Raw genomic sequence first — 17,383 nt, 5'->3', positions numbered from 1 at the left:
CAGGAAACAGTGCAGCCTATGGATCTCTTCCAGTATGCCTACACGCCCTACAGGGCAAAAGCTTGTAAAGGTGCTCAAGCTCAGGGTCTGTCAGGAATTTAGCAGGAGACAGGCATGAAAGGAATTACCTTCTTCCGGTTGATCTAATAGCCTCTCTCTCCATACTCAGCAAGAATGTAGTTTCTCTTCCAACAGGCTGCACAAGTTCAAAGAGGTGAAAACAAAGGAGCACTGTTTTTTAAGGCTAGCAATGATACCTTCTTTGAATTGGGAATTCTACTACTTTCACTTGACTAGTAGGCAAAAAGATGGGAGAGATTTGGGTCTCTGGGCTCAGAAAAATTGTGAGGAAGTGAGTGAATTGCTGGAAGGGGTTAAGTAGTTGAAGGATCATGAAAAAGATACTTCATTCATCTGCATTCTTGTTAAAGGTACTTATTTCACTTCTGCATTTTCCAGTGAAAAATGGATAGGTTGCTTTCTCAGGCTTCTGATGTTTGGCAGTGCAATTTAACTGATGCTTAAGAATTTCTGCTTCTAGTAGTAGTGAATGTACATGCTGGCTCCTATCTCTGGACTTCCCTTCACGTTTCTACTTACAGAGTCGGGCTTCTTGGTTAATATGCACCAGAAGCATTTAAAAAACTAACCAACCAAACAAAAAAACCCCAAACCTGAAACAACAGGGTTTTTTCCTCTCATCAGACAAAGACTGTTTAAATAAGCTCCAAATTATTTTTCAACATTAGACTATTTAGAACATGTAAGTAATTGCTGTTGATAATATCAGCAACTGATCTACAAATACTGATAACATTGTCAACTCCTAAGACAGAACATGGAACTAAATCCCTTATGCTATATTTTGGGAGAGGCAGGAGATTTTGAGTTTGAAACTTGACAGCAAAAGAAAAGGAAATTATTTTTCCAGATATTTTTGTTTTAAAATTTATATTTAGAACAGAATTTTCTCATTTGTTGTCTTGATTAGAACTTTGATATGTTTTACGTAAGCATTCCACTTCCTCTCTTAAAGGTGTGATTTTGAAATGTGAAATTATCGTGCTAACAAGACACAGCAAATCAATTCTTAAGTTATTTTTGTATGTTTCCATACGTTCTTGCCTGAACTTCAGGTGTGTAATGTTCAAATACCTCAAATAATGCCAGTCACCTAAAACTCCATTGGAAGTTCTTTACCACACATGTTGTTTTCTTTAAATATATGGTGCCTTCTATACCATTGATACAATTGGTTTTCATTATCTTAAGTGATAATTTGATCAATCAACATCCAAAACCCAAAACTATATTTTTTTGCTCTAAGGTTATCAGATGCTAAGTTTACATTTAATGGGCAGTGGTATGGTTTTGATTCTGCTAACAAAGTAGTAAATGATACAGTATTTTGTGCTATTACATATGTGTCTTATTCCTATCTTATTTTTATACAATTTGTTTAAGAATACATTAAACAAATAGTGCAGTAAAAGCATGGGAAATAACTACATTGTACCGAGTTAGAATCAAGACTCTGTCTGATGAGATAAATACATTGCAAAATCCATAGAAATTAATCTTTCTTAGCAAGTTTCTACTATTAGTGTATGAAAATGAAGCTGTAAAAAGCCCCTAATTTACACACTGAATCCTTAATGCTTTCTGAAGTCTACACAAAATATGAAATAAATTAATGGACATCTCAAGAAATTGATTTAGTTCGGAAGAGAGTATTACATTCAAGCATACTTAGTTAATTATTATTAATCTTTAATTCCTGAGCTGCCCCTCATAAGCTTTCATAGGTATCAAGAGAACAGTCTGTTCCCTTTGCAATGAATATAACCCTTAGCTTCCCTACAAAAACTTTTGTCAAATTTTGGGTTGCATGAAATAAATTAATACAGTATCAACACAAGTACTGCTGTGTTGCTGTGTGTGACTTACAGTCATTCTTTTTAGAGTTTTAGGGGGGTTTTATGCACCCTCGGCTGTCTCAGAACTTGCACTCCTTATTCAGTTTGTTAGGTGCTGCACGCACCCCGGGGGCCTTACAGCAGAATTTAAGTCCAGTTTGTCATGGAGTGTGCAGGGTCTGTCCGTTAGAACTCATGAATGAGTTTGCATTGTCTGAAGTTAGATTGTGTAGAGAGGTATGCTGTCATTGCTGCTTCTGACCAACTGCTTCCCGTGTGATCATCCACTGATGACCATTTAAAAATGGCACTTTCTGTGGTATTGAGCTTCACTTCTGTAATACTGAGGCTTCACTGCCAGCAGGCTCACTTTAGAATGACAGGTACTGCTATATGCTAACAATGTAGTGTGGTTAATTTGTTACTTTTTTAATAGCTTAAATGCTGACTATCTTCAAACAGCAACATCAATAGCAGTTTCATCATGAATGCCATTACTGTCCATGTAGCCATGCCGGCAATGCTTATAAAATGTGTGTCTCAATGTCTAAGGTGTTGCTTTGTTAGCTTGATTCTGTTCTTCAAAAAAATAAAAGTCTGCACACACACAAAAAAAAAAGCTGTGGCAGCATTTCATACTAAATCTTAAATTGTATTATTTGAGGATATCTGTTAAACTGGAGAAGGTCGTTTTATGTGCTTAGCTGTGTTTGGATAAATAATAATAATAATTATTATCATCATCAAACTTTAATGTATTCTGCTTTTATTAGAATCTTCAGGTAAAGGATATGCTGTTGCATGTACCCAAGAGGGAGAAGAGAAAAAGCAAGCTTCTGGTTCATCTGGCACTAGAGGAAATAGAAGGAAATCAGTTACTACTACTCCTAGAAGAAGGTCTGCACGAAACAGCAAAAATGAGACTCTGGGTCAATCTCGGAGCTCACCTCGGTCAAGCAGTTCTGCATGTGGTGCCCCTGATGGCAATAACTCATCTCTGAATAAATCTCCTTCAGAATCAGAGAAGGCTCCTCCGAAACGAAAGTCTAAAAGAATAGTTAAACAACAAACGCCTGTGGTTAAGAAGAAACTGAGAAGTTCTGCACGTTCTGAAAAATCGTCCAGTGATTCAGTGGAAGGTGATGACATTGCTGAGTCTGAAGCAGTTCTAACATTAGATAAAGACCAGCAGTCAGATAATGAAAGCAATAACGCAAGCCTTCCACAGAAAAATAATGTGGAAACAGAATCTGCTAATGGATTGGAGAGCTGTAGTGAACATGCAGAAACTGAGGAAACTACAGAAGAATGTGACAAAGTTGAAGATACTTCAGGCAACACGGATGTAAGTTTTTCTGTCCAAGAACCTCCAGTATTAACTTCAGGGGGTGAAAATCAGGAATTTGAAGTAAAAGGAGTTACTGAAAAAAATGTGGATCTTAAAAATCAGGACATCTGTGAAAATACTCCTGAACAAATGGAAACAGTAGCTAGTCCCAGAGATGAAGCATGTGACCATGCAACTTTTGAAAATGTAGATCAGGCATTGTGTAGTCCTCAAAATGAATTGTTGGAGAATGTAGAAACTTTGACAAAAGTAGATCAACCCATAGCTAGTCCAGAAAATGAATTGTTGGAATATCCAGAACCTTTGGGAAAAGATCAGCCATTAGAGAGCCCCAGAAGCGAATTGCCTGAGCATCCAGAAGCCACAGAAGTAGATGATTCCAAGGCTGAAGAAAAAGCAGTAGTAGACTGTGCAAGTACAAATATTGAAAACTTAAAAACTGTTCAAGATGAAGAACCAGATACATTAATACACAGTATTTCTACGGACAGTACATCAGAACAATCCTTAAAAGAGAACACCATGCCAGAAAGTGAAGAGGTTAGAACTTCAGAGTCACCCCAGGTAAATGCTGAACATAAACATTTTGGTGAAGATAACAATGAAATGATACCAATGGATTGTGACTCATTTTGCAGTGATCAGAATGAACCTCAGATTGAGCAGTTACCACCAGTTGAAAGTACAGAGCAAGGAGAAGTGAACTCTTTACAGTGTGATGTGGGAAACTGTACATCAGCTTCAGGACTTTCTGATGAAAAAGATGAAACTGTTCCTCAAGAAAGAGAGTGCCAGTCAGAACTCAAAAAAGATAAAAAGACTCGAACTAGAAGGTCTAGATTTCACTCTCCATCAACAACTTGGTCTCCTTCTAGGAGAGAGGGCAGGAAATCTCAGTCACCATCCCCTAAAAGGGAGATGACCAGAGACAGGAGCTCACGATCACCCAAGAAGGAAACTGTCAGGGAAGGAAGGAGATCCTTATCTCGGTCTCCGAAGAGAGACACACTCAAAGATGAGAAAAAAACACCATCTCGATCTCCCAAAAGGGAAACTGTCAGGGAAAGCAGGAGATCATCTTCTCGGTCAAGAACTAAGGATTCGTCTCCAAGGCAAAAATCTAGGTCTCGAAGCAGTGATAGAGATAGTCAAAGAAGAGATCGTGACAGAGAAAGAAGAAATAGGAGGTGGTCTAGGTCACGGTCACGATCTAGGTCAAGATCACGATCTAGGACAAGAAACAAAGGTTCTTCGTTCTCTAGAAATGAGAGGGACAGTCATTCACCTCGATGGAAAGACAGATGGGCAAATGACAGCTGGAGGAGTCCCAGGGGAAATGATCGATACAGAAGAAGTGATCAAGAAAAACAGAATGAAAATCTTAAAAAAGAGAAGGACAATACAGAAAAAAACAATGATGATCAGTGTTCTTCAGACAAGCGGAGAAATGATTGTCCAGACTGGGTAATGGAAAGGATAAACTCTATTCCAGAAGTCAGGAACAGAGAGAGAGATAAACCACATTGGGATGACAGCAGGCATGATAATTCAGGACAGTCTTGGAATAAAAACTTTGGTTCAGGTTGGATTCCGAATCGAGGGAGAGGTCAGCGTGGCCGAGGTGGGCGTGGCCGAGGTGGCTTCATGTATGGAGATCAGAGTGAAAATCACTGGCAAAATAGAAAACCTGTCTCAGGGAACTCCAGTGGTTCTGGGAATGAAACTTCAAGGTGCCCAGAACATCAGCCATACAAGCGTAAGAACGAACAAGATTATTCTTTCGATACACCTGCTGACAGATCTGGGTGGACATCTGCATCCAGCTGGGCTGTAAGGAAGACTTTACCTGCTGATGTGCAGAATTATTATTCAAGAAGAGGACGCAATTCATCAAGCCCACAGTCTGGATGGGGAATGAGACAAGAAGAGGAGACACCTGATCAAGGTATTCATGGGTTTGAAACATAAAAGCTTAGTCACAAGTACAGTAGCTGAGTAAAATCCTAATCACGTTGGCCTATCTTGAGTTGAATAGTTCTTCAAAATAATTCAGGATGAATCTATGGTCTTTTTGCAACATGGAGGTTTGTAGGTGTGGAGTTTGGGGATTTCTTGTGTTTTGATGGCTTTTTGGTTTTGCTTAAAGTTAGTTGTAATTTAAGGACTATGCATCTGAAGAGTGCTAGTTAGGTAAATCGATTTGGTTGAAGAGAAAGCATATCCTCTTCATGGTTACTGTTGGCATCTGCACATCTTTTTAAAACGTACTTTTTTTCAATGAGATTTGCATTTGCCTGTGCAGACCCACACAGTAGATTCCAGAGACAACAGATGATTATGTTGACGTTTATCTTGCTTCTAAATAAGCATTTTCCTCTTTGTATGCCTAAAAAATCCAGAGAGATTTATAAATGCAAACCTGGTACTTCTACTGTACTTTAGCATTAAAATTCCTCTAAAGCCTCAATGGAAGCCTAATATTTTTTAGTATTTTGTATCTAAAAGGTTACTGCCCTGACAGAAATAAACTTCTTGGTAGAAAGTGAGTTAACTGTGGATGAGATTGATTCTGAATAGCGAAGAAGTCATCCACAGATTATTAATGCTCTGAAGTAAAAGACAGATATGAATTGTATTTAAAACCTGTCAAATCCAGTTCTGAAGGCAACCACACTTGCACTTTCCCATTGTCTCCTTGTTTTGTCTTTCACGTTTATCCATTTTCATCCTATACACCAGCAGTTTTCTTCCTCTTTTCAGAGACAACTGCATCAGCGGCTTCTTAGTTTTTAGGCAACTTTGTCAACCTTCAGTCCGCTGCAGGCAAAAATTATCAAACCTTTAGATGAAAGCATTGTATGATTTACAGACTTTATTTCACATAGTTCAGCAACAATCACACTGTTGTGTTCACTTTTGGAATGTGAATTCAGCTGAGAATAGTACAGTGATCTCTCAAAACTGGATAAAACAGGCTAGGTTGACATCATGACATGGTCCTGGGCAAAATGGTCCTGGGCAACCTGCTTTTGCTGACCCTGCTTGAGCAGGGGGGGTTGGACTAGGTGGCCTTCCAACCTCAGTGATTCTGTTTATCCTGTGATCTTTAAAAAAAGGTGATTTGGGGCGAGGCATAAGGGTTTAAATCTCATTCCCTGTGAATTAGGAGACGGCGTTCCTCAAGGAAGGGATTCTAAGGGAAGGACATCTGAATTATAACCCATCAACTGTTTCTCAGAACTAATTTCTTGACTTTTGGAAGGCTTGCTGCTTGTATCTAGACTTTAACTTTTCAGCTTCCGTTGAAGACAGTAATTTTTTAAAGTGCCACCCCAGAGGTTTTTTTACTTCTAGGCTTTACCTGTTGTACCATTTACAGGGTTTTTGAACCATTCTTTCTGAATATGAACATCTTTGAAATTGGTTGAGGATGACTTATTATTCAGTGGAAAAAAAACCCCAGCAGAGTATTTCTGTAGTTACCAGAAATAGCTACAGTGAGTGTGTGTGAATCAGGCAAAGGGGAGCAGAGCATTGCATATGTGATAACATATGACTAACCTTCTGCACTTGCAGAAGCTGGATAAGTTGTGTTGTCTTCCTGCTGTTTGGGGGTGAATTACTGTTTAGTTGCAATGAAATAATTTATTAGCTGTGCTGTGGGAACAAGTAGAATAGAAATTCAAAATTGAGACCTCCCTAGTAACCGGAACTTTTTAAACTCAGAAACTAGCATTTGGCTCCGTGACATGATGAGGAGTGGCTGAGGGAACTGAGATTGTTTAGTCTGGAGAAAAGGAGGCTGAGGGGAGACCTTACCGCTCTCTACAACTACCTCAAAGGAGGTTGTAGTGAGGTGGGTGTTGGTCTTTTCTCCCAAGTATCTAGCAATAGGACAAGAGGAAATGGCCTAAAGTTGCATCATGGGGGATTTAGGTTGGATATTAGGAAAAATTTCTTCACCGAAAGAGTGGTCAGGCATTGGAACAGGCTGCCCAGAGAGGTGGTGGAGTTACCATCCCTGGAGGTGTTCAAAAAAACATGTAGACGTGGCACTTTGGGACATGGTTTAGTAGGCATGGTGGTGCTGGGTTGACGGTTGGACTTGATGATCTTAGAGGTCTTTTCCAACCTTAATGATTCTATGATTCTGTGACACGTCTGGTGATGAGTGTAATAATGTAATGCAATATCTTTAAAATATTCAGATGATAGAAAGCTTTTACTTCATAAAGAGTTTTGACACCTGGCTCTACTTCTACTTTATGAAGTACAGATTTTCTACTTCATATACTGTCTGATTTTTCTTTTGGTAGATCCAAACCTCAAAGACCAAGGCAACCAGCAAAGTGATGGTTCTCAGTTACCAATAAATATGATGCAGCAACAAATGAATGTAATGCCGCAAGTGAATGCACAGCACCAACCCATGAATATCTTTCCGTATCCAGTGGGTGTCCATCCTCCCATGATGAATATGCAACGCAGTCCTTTCAACATCCACCCTCCGATGCCCATGCATCTCCCTACCGGAGTGCCTCTCATACAGGTAGCTGCTCCCACAAATTTGTCTCAGGGATTACCTCCGCCTCCACCTCCACCCCCACCATCTCAACAAGTCAGCTACATTGCTTCACAGCAAGATGGAAAACAATTGCAGGTATGCTTTATCAGAAGCCAAGGCAAGAGCAGTATTGAAGTAATACCACTTCAGGGTTTCTTACATTGAATACCATAGTCTTGATAAATTTATACTTGCAGTTTCTTTCTCTCTTGCCTGTCTGTCTTCCACCCCACACCAAATTTAAAGTGGAAGTATCCATGAGGATATGGGTTGTTTTGGGGCTGTAGCTTTTTAATACTAATACATACCACCATGACTGGGTTTTTGTGGTAACAAGGTGTTCCAGCTGGTAATGGAACACTAAAAAATTTCATCAAAGTTGTCCACTACCTTTTTCTTCTAAGAAGTGCCCTGTTTCCAAAACTAAGCTTTCCCTTTCAAAACCTGATTTTTAAGCTTTAGAAAATGCTTGAATCCCTTTTCAGCAGCGTGTAAGAAGTGACCTCAACCTCTTTGCTGCAGTTCTCATCCCATGGGGTGTATCAGAAGAAAATTATCGAGTACTGCATGGCACCCATTTGTTCCATACTTCCATTCTCCAGCTGTCACTATCTCAGCGGCTTCCCCCCCCACCCCATTTTCTATTCTGTTTAATCTTTTGAGCCTCTTTGTTAATAATTTCCAAGCTTTCTCTGGTACATTTTACTTCACCCTTCTTGCCTGATTCTCCTGGTTTTGCTCCTCTTTGAGACCTAACTCACAATTCATTTCTCCAGTTTCAAAAAGACTCTGCCGTGCTTGGGGCAGGTCAGACCATCTTTTTGTGCCTATCTTAAATAGCCTTTGTGTATGTGAGCTCCTTCTGTAGCCAGCTGTTTATATTAAGAGCTTTTATATCAGGGAAAGGAATATGAACAACTTCCAGGAGAATACATAGCCCTGTGAGGAGATGTAACGCTGCATCTGTGACTGAGGTTTGTGCTTTTCTTCTGTTGCAGGCTGCCTGCTCTAACCTAAAACACTTTCCCCTGCATCCCAGGTTGAAAAAGTGATGTCCTAGAAAAACGATTTCTAACCCTCTGTTTTCATGCATCATCTCTAAAGATTTGAAGCGAACTGATAAATGGCCTACATTCTTTTCACTTTCAACTGCTGTTATCCATTCATATTCATTAACTTAGAACAAAAGGAGTAAAGTACTGTGGGAAATACTGAGTGAGGTTACAGGCCATATGAAATACTTTAATACTCTGCAAGGTACTATTGGGACTAAAATGCTGGTAGATTGCTTGTACATTTGATTAATGCCTGCTGTCTGTAATGAAAATATTTTCAGAATTGGAAATGCAGTAGGTTTAACCTCTAAAAATATAAGAAGTCAGAACATGGGCTACAAACCTGTGAAAGAGTATCTCCTGCAGCAATAAGTACATTTCTATAAAGAGTGTGTATTGCTCCAAAATACAGTTATTTGTTAGTAAAGCCCCTGTTATGTTTGTTGCTCTTACCTTCTTTGTGGAATGGCATCCATGAACCTGAGTGCTTTTGGGAGCTGCTGCTGCTTTTTCTTTGAGCTTTTACTGGACAAGTCCTTGGTGGTAGCACAGTGGAAATTACTGACTGCTGTGGGACTCCACCTGTCCTTCCTCTTGAAAGGAAGACGAAGAGCACGCAGTGGCAAGCGTTAGCATACTGATTATAAACAGCTCAATATCTGTGTCCTTTCCAAGGAGCTCAAATTCCTGTTTCATTATTTTCCATCTGGATAAACACAGATGTGAAAAAAGTAATGGTGATGACCTGCAAAAAAGTAGGAGTTAGGGCAGCCTGCCAGAAACATGTTGGGAGGATGCCACCTTGACTTTTGCTAAAAATGACCTCTGTCTGAGGTCTGCGAGCTGATTAATTTTTCGGTTCCAAAGTATCGACAGTGTCCATGGTATCATTTGGTGATGTTTGGAAATGTACAGAAAATGGCTTTCCCTGAAGAACAGATCCAGCGTTTCATCTCTAGCCTCAAGTAGACTTGTCGGTGTGTTTATATTTGAAATTTATTCACAAGTTCAAGCTGATAACAGGATAATAAATGTTTCCAAAGCAGCATTGTTATGATGCAGGAATGCAAGTGTGGTTTGAGGTAACTTTTTGTATGTATGTTTAGGTGCTGAGTTTTAAAAAACTGTTAATGTGATTTACAAACCAAGGGCTTCCTATACTGCCGTGTGGCAAGCAGAGAGGTTCTGCAGCCATAAGCTTCCTTCCCCTTGTGTAACACCCTCCGTGCCTGTTTGCAGGATACTTTGCTTTATCACTGGGATCGGAGCCAGAATCTAGCAACCGCAGTGGTGACGTGGTTTCAAGCTTTGTTTCAAGTGGCAACATGACTTTTCAAGCTCTATTTTTTTTTTTCCCCTTTGAGTAGATCTGATAGGCTATAAGTACCTTCCAAAATGATGGATAGTGTGGAAATTAGCTAATGAACCAAAGCATGTAATACTGAGGCTTTTCCTATAGCTGCTGAGGCTTCTAGAAAGGTGCATTGTCATACTGAAGGATAATGTATTAACTACTGGTAACTTTTCAAAACAGGGTATTCCAAATGCTGCTCATGTAAGTAATAACATGAGTGCTCCAGCCTTGCCTGCTCCAACAGCAGTCCTGGGAAATGTGGGAACAGTTCAGGGACCAAGTTCGGGTAATGCGACGTCATCAAGTCACATCAAAAACTCTAATGCGGCTGTAAAATTGGGAGAAAACAAAGCAAGTGTAACAGTGGAAGCCAGTGCAGATAGCTCGAAGAAGGACCAGGCAAGTTCAAAGTTCAGAGTATATTTATATATACTGTTTTATTTATTTATATATTACATATACACAAATTCTGATATGCTAAAAAGTGGCAAACTATGACAATACCCCTTCTGTGTAATATACTTGATACCATCGTATATGTGATACTTCTGTGGTGGCTGTAGGACATAAACTAGCAAGCTGACTTGCTTTAATGTCATCTTCTTTAAACCTACATGATTATGAATAATACTGTAATTGCTGTGGGACAACATTCTGTTCTTAGTAAAACCCAGGTAGCTCTCACGAGAGCTACAATGTGAGTGAGGGGAGCGGGGTTTTCTAGTCTTCTGTAGTAACTTCTTCCTGTAAAGTTTCAGTTTGTGATTGGTAAAAAAAAACCTATGCAGGCAGTGAAAAATAACACTCAAGTTTGTTTTTTCATCAGAAATTGTTAATTCAAGAAAAAGCGGCACAAGAGGTCAAACTAGCTATTAAACCTTTCTACCAAAATAAAGACATCACTAAGGAAGAATACAAAGAAATTGTTCGGAAAGCTGTAGATAAAGTAAGTTGATCTAGTAACCTGAAATGCATGTGTTGCAGTTGAGGTAGGGTTTGGGGTGGATTTCTTAATCTTGTGGGAACAACTGGTAGTTGCTGGGAGAGGGAACGGAAAAAGCAAAAATACTTTGGTCTTTGTCCATCCACGAGAGCTTTCTCAGCTCCTCAGAAAGTAACTCATTTATTGTGTGAAAGAGTTGAAGGGGAATTCAGAGGTATCTGGAAAGCAGTTGGGAAGTATTAGGAGATTCTGCAGTTGTTCTGCCTGAAATGGAGAACCCTGGGCTCTTGGGGAAATGAATACATAATGTGGAACAGTGGCAAATCCACAGAAATGTTTCAAACTTTTTTTTTTTCTTTAAAACTGTTGTAGGTTTGTCATAGCAAGAGCGGAGAAGTTAATTCTGCAAAAGTGGCAAATCTAGTGAAAGCGTATGTAGACAAATACAAACATTCACGGAAGAAAAATCCCGAAGAGGCAGTCTCCTGTGAAAGGAAATAGAACATGCTTTCAGTTTTTAATTTTATTCTATCTGCAAAGTGCAATTTCAACATGAACCATTAACTGAAAATTGTACATGACAGTGATTTGAATCTGGTTTTGATAAAATTATTTTTCAATGTAGTATATAATGTTTTGTTCTAAAGAAATATAGATCTACAGGGCGACTTCTTTATTCCTTTTTAAAGCAGATGTCTAAAAAAAAATAAAGGTGTAAAGAAGAATCATTAGGAATGTACGATTGTGTGGATACTTAGATGTACAGCATTTTGACTTGAATAACAGAGTGCATTAAATTAGAAGCTTCTGAGTACATTGGGTTTGCAACAGGTATGTACAGTACATGTAATCGGTCAGATTAAAGTAAAATTTTTCTTTTGATTTCTCCCTAATTATAGCAGAGACAAAATAATGTATTGCCTTGACAAATATTTTTAGCGTTAACTGGACAGGCTGAATGCAGGGGTCACAATGTGTATATAAAAAAAGCACATGGAGTTGTCTGAACAGAACTGTTTAGGTTTTAAAAAGGAAAATCATAAACAGTAAAATGCAGTGCCCAGCACCCTGGGCGCTGCACATCTGTTGTAACACCAAATAAAAATTATGCTGCTTGGTTTTGTTTGTGACGTTTTTCCATTTGTTTCAAGATAGTGGGATGAACTTGAATAATTATTCTGTGCTGAAAGCCCTCATTCACCACACACTGACAACCTCAGTTCATGTCTAACCCTGCCCTGAATTAGTAGGGAAGTAGTAGGCTAGAGCTGGATCTTCAGGAACATAAACCAGTTTCTTCTTCTAGTAAAATCAAGAAAGCTGGAATTTGTTACTGGTTCCCATTGGTCAGAGACCAGCAGTTGTGCCAGTCCTGGCTGCGTAACACTTTTCGTTGCTAACCAGGGACCGTAGCACGAACCACCAGACTGGTATCGTTGAGTGTGCGCAACCTGAACTCATGTGCAACAGCTTTTCTACTCCCCCCAGCACTTTGATGTGGAGAGGTTAGTAGTGGGAGTGCAAGCATTTTAAAAGCAAAGGATGTGCTAGGGGAATGCTTCCAGCTAAGGTAAAACCCGTTTTACTGAGGTAGCAGCAGGGAGGGTTGCTGCAACGCTGAGATCACTGCATGCCCCTCGTGAAGAGAACAGCTTCAGATCCTTCCCCATTTGAGGGGAGAAGGAGCCTCACTCCAAGATGAAAATATTTGTTCCCCTACACTCAGACAGCAGTATGAACTTTTTGGCACTCCCCTCCCCTCCTGCCATCCTGCAACAACCTTTGCTCCAGCCTGAGGGCTCCTGGCCCACAGTGGGAACAAACCCTTCATGCAGAAAGTAGCCATCAAATTTTCTGAGAAATGACCTCTTCGAAGCTGGTAGTTCCCAAATTGACTTTTCTTGGCAGAAAACAGGCTTACCCTGTAGGTAACTTCTGTGGAAGCCTGAGGATGAAATAAGGGATATGCACCCCTGTACACATGTGATTTTTATAGAGAGAGATGTAAGTTTAAAAAAAATGTGATGTTTGTCACAACAGTTGATCACTTGGTTTTAACTATAACTTCCTGTAGACGTAATGAAGCATTTGACTGTCTATATTTATTTTTGTGTGCCTAAATAAAAATACTGTGTAAATTAGAAACAGATATAATACATTTTCTACAGTCAAGCCAGGTTTTAGATTTTTCAAAATTATTCAGTTTTACACTGTGGTAGCAATTTGTATGATCTCTTGAACTATTTTAAGCTAAAATTGGTTAGCACTTTTTGAAAAATGTTGTAGCAAATTGCTATGTCTATCCTGGTTTATCACGCCGTGCGTACTTATTTTTATTACATTTTCTTTCTCTGAATTTTTGGGATTTTTAATGACTTTTTATATCTTTTTACTCTATACAGTTGAGCCTTGCTATAAAGCTCCTCCTCTCAGGAGCCAGATAAATGTTTTGTGGGTTTTTTTTCGCCCTTTTAGAGGAGAGGTGGAAATTGGATGGGAAGGAACAAGGGAGGGTTTAACCTGGGAGAGGGGAGGGGTCATTCGTTTCTTGTTTTGCAGCTTCTGGCTGGAAGATAAGCTGTCACTTGCTGCCACATTGTTGGGGCAGTGATTATAGTGATGCTCCACTGTATTTCAAAACACAAGAATATCGGAGAGAACAGCATGTGATCCGTAACTTTATTTTTACAATGAAATACTTCCAAACTTAACAGAAAATAGCAGTTAGTTACAATTTCTATGTTCAATTAAAAAAAAAAAAAAAAAAAAGCATTGCCTTAATACTTAGCCTGTCCTCCTATTTTTCCCAAAAAAGCAGTAAGGTCACTGTTGGTGCGGCTGCCCCAAGAAGGCATGTCCTTCAACGGTGTAATCATGGTTTTGTTAACATGGTATGCAAGCTGTACTTCTATTTATTGAAACTTGTGCTGAAAGTCCTGGCGCGCACTAGCACTGAAGGGGGAGGGCTGGGGCCGCTGAGCCCCTCCGCGCCTCTGGGGTAGGGGGAAGGCATTCGACCCAAATGGCCTGGAGGAAAGCGAGTACAAAGCGCGTACCTTCTGTGAATTTATGCAAAGCAAAAGGGTTTCCTTGCACTCCTTCCCCTCTCACTGTGCATGCTGCTTGAATGTCTCATTCTAAAGATGTATCTTACGAGCACAGTGGCCCTCCAAAGTCCACGATATGGTGTTTGTAGCATAAGGCTGGAGTGCTGTCTACTGAAAAAATACTCTAAAAACTAGTTTTGTGTAGTGCTTAACAGTTTCTAATAAATTCTTTTCACTAAGCTGGCAGTAGTCTGTGTTTGGTCTTACATGAATCTGGCTCAAGTGGTTTAATTCAGAAAGTGGTGTAATTACTTTTACTTCTAACCATCTGCATATTTAATCTTGTTCTGTGTTTTCTGGGCTCCCCTTCCTTTCCAGGGGGTTTGTTTTCAGTGGGCACGTGGTCTTAGGAAAGAGCTCACCCCTGAGCAGCAAGGGTGGAAAATGAGGTCAAGACTTGGGGCTGGGCGAGGATGTTCCCTGGGGAGAGGGAGGGAGGGAGGCTCAGGGGAGTCAGTTCCTTGAGGCCGAGTCTTCAGGATGAGGAAGAGCAGGTCCTGCAGCAGGAGGGTCCTGCAGCTGGCATCACCTAGTGCAGCCGGGCTAGGGAGACTGCACCAGGAAGGGTTTTGTCAGTCACGATGCGTATGATGTTGCCTCAAGTAGACGGAGACACAGCTAAGGTCACTGCATCAGAGGCAGAGGGAAGACATGCTGAAAAACATCATTATTTCCAAGAAAAGATAGTCTTGAAGAAGAAAGTAATTTAAGCCAACTACGGTTAATTAATTACTTAAAAACTTCCTGCCCAAGTTGTTAGCCAGTCTTATTTCCACATGCCTGCTTGGGGGCACGGATCTTTTCAAGCATCCTAACAGCAAAAGTCAGGGCTTCATCTGTTGTCGCACAGGGCTTCTCAGCACACGAGGTTGACTTAAGCTGTGCCTGCCGCTCCTCCCTCGGCCTTCACGGGCAGTCTGCCGCACACGGGCAGCGCAGAGGTTGGTTCTTCCACGTGCAAAGATTTGAGCTGTGTCCTGGCACTATATGTGCACTCAGGCCAGTGAGGGGTTTCACGCATTTAAAACAAAAAAAACCTATAACCTATAGTTTAAAAAAAAAAAAAAAAAAACCAAAAAAAAAAAACAACAAGAAACTACTTGTGTAAAAGGAGAGGAAGCTGTGAGCAGGCACAGGCTGGGATACTGAATCTGACTTCACTCATTTTTTTTCCAATATTATGCAGTCACTCCTCCCAAAGACTCTCACACCAGCAGTAAGCTTTCAACCTCAGCTTCATTTTCATGGCCTGTTTGTGCAATAAATACAGGGGATTACAGCAATGCTGTAGATGCTGCTTATCCACAGTAAACAATCAAACCCAGAGTAGAATTCAACACAGAGAAAAATTACTGCAGGAGCCAAACCCAAGGAATTTTGGCAGCAGGTTGTCATATAATTAGTCCTAAAGTGTTGCAGGAATTAAACCTAAAACCGCTGACTGTTTTATGAGAAGCATCAGTCAAAAATAGCCAGGGATTCCTGGATGCTTCGATGCAATAACAGGTGGGATGAAAGAAAATAACAACTCTTGGAAGTCAGAGTTTATCTATAAATTCCAGAGCCTGTAACAAAACTTTGGGGCTCATGAGGACCAGGAAGGTAGCTTACACATGATGGGTAGGGTCTCCTCTAACACAAGGAACACTGCTGCCTGCCTTTCTCTCCCCGAGTTCCAGAGGGACAGACGTTTGCTGCGCAGGTATTCGTGGTGCAGACGTTTATCAGGAGCTAACGGCCAAAGCACGGCCAGCGGCTCACTCTGCTCAGTGCCAAGAGGAGAGCGGCGCTTCTCCCACGGGCAGCAGGATGGGCGCTGCCTGCAGGCCTGAAGACCCAGGGCACCCGCGCACCCTAAAGGGAAGCCGGCTGCTAGACGGCATCTAGGAGAAAAGGCTGCCACACACTCAGCTTGTTCGGTCGTCGTTATTTACCACTGTTTGGTACCTGGCAGTTAAACGACTGTGTCAGACTGATAAACTCTAAGCCCCTGAAAAATATGATGACATATCTTGGAAGCACAAGAGCCACCTCAGATTTGAGTGTCTTTGAATGACACCAATACACTAACTAACTGAGCTGCTGCTCCCTGTGCGAGGCATGTGGCTTTGCTACGTGACCTCAGCATCCCTGAAACACAAGGGATTAAATAACCAACTCGGAGTGTGGGAATCATAGAATGACTATTTTGTGTGCGCTAGATATAGCATCACAGAATGGTTTGAGTTGGAAGGGCCCTCAAAGATCATCTAGTTCCAACCCCCCTGCCATGGGCAGGGACACCCTCCACTAGACCACATTGCCCAAAGCTCCATCCAACCTGGCCTTGAACACTTCCAGGGGTGGGGCAACCACAGCTTCTCTGGGCAACATATTCCAGTGCCTCACCACTCTAGCAGGAAAGAATTTCTTCCTAATACTTGATCTAAATCGACCCTCTTTCAGTTTAAGAAAGACCATTACCCCTTGTTCTATCACTACATGCCCTTACAGTTCCTTTTTACAAAGAAGTCCCTCATAAAAAGTCCCTCCCTGTGGGAGATTCTCCCAGGGATTCATCCCCCACCTCCCTCTGCCATCCTGGAGGACTCATTTCACACTTTATGATTTGCCCCGTAACTCCAGCCTAAACAATATAAACACAGAGAGCCCTGGCCAAAGGCAAGGAACAAGCAGACATTTCGATATCAGAAAAATGTGTTCCTAGCCAGGACAGCAACTTACCTGTGGACATGCGGATTTCAAACCCCCAAGAAACAAAACCAGCAAACCCTCTCAGAACACAGACTGCGGCAAATCCACCTAAAGAGTGTTCAAAGGCTACCTTAAAACAGCTGTCCCAAAGCCACCCAACATAGGAGCAGAAGACACACCTTACCATGGTTCATCTTCATGACATTTTTTTTTGTTACTCTACTATTGCATTTCTTTTCGCCTAAGAAGGTAAAAAGCAATCAGCCTTTTCAACGGTATGGGCTCAGATTACTCTCTGGTTATCACAGATCGGGAGAAGCCAACGCAACAGCGTTGTGAGAAACAGCAAGTTGTGATACAACCAGCAGGCCATTAAAACCAACTGCAGATGGTTTTGAAGTC

At 40.9% G+C, this 17,383-nt stretch overlaps 1 protein-coding gene across 2 annotated transcripts in view; it reads left to right on the top strand.

Annotated features, from left to right (window-relative positions):
- SCAF11 (SR-related CTD associated factor 11) overlaps window positions 1-12,299 on the top strand; it is a 42,651-nt gene extending 30,352 nt beyond the window's left edge. For both annotated transcript variants that reach the window (XM_075745218.1, XM_075745209.1), the window contains exons 11-15: window positions 2,690-5,209; window positions 7,581-7,924; window positions 10,418-10,636; window positions 11,064-11,183; window positions 11,553-12,299. In XM_075745218.1, the coding sequence (XP_075601333.1) occupies window positions 2,690-5,209; window positions 7,581-7,924; window positions 10,418-10,636; window positions 11,064-11,183; window positions 11,553-11,681 (3,332 nt within the window). In that variant the 3' untranslated portion in view covers window positions 11,682-12,299. The remainder of the gene's footprint in view (window positions 1-2,689; window positions 5,210-7,580; window positions 7,925-10,417; window positions 10,637-11,063; window positions 11,184-11,552) is intronic.
- Window positions 12,300-17,383: the final 5,084 nt, after the last annotated feature.

Source organism: Balearica regulorum, chromosome 1 (genome assembly GCF_011004875.1).
Source record: "Balearica regulorum gibbericeps isolate bBalReg1 chromosome 1, bBalReg1.pri, whole genome shotgun sequence".
NCBI classification, from domain to species: Eukaryota; Metazoa; Chordata; class Aves; order Gruiformes; family Gruidae; genus Balearica; species Balearica regulorum.
Note: the sequence above shows the minus strand (reverse complement) of the source record. Positions and strands in the feature narration are given on the sequence as shown.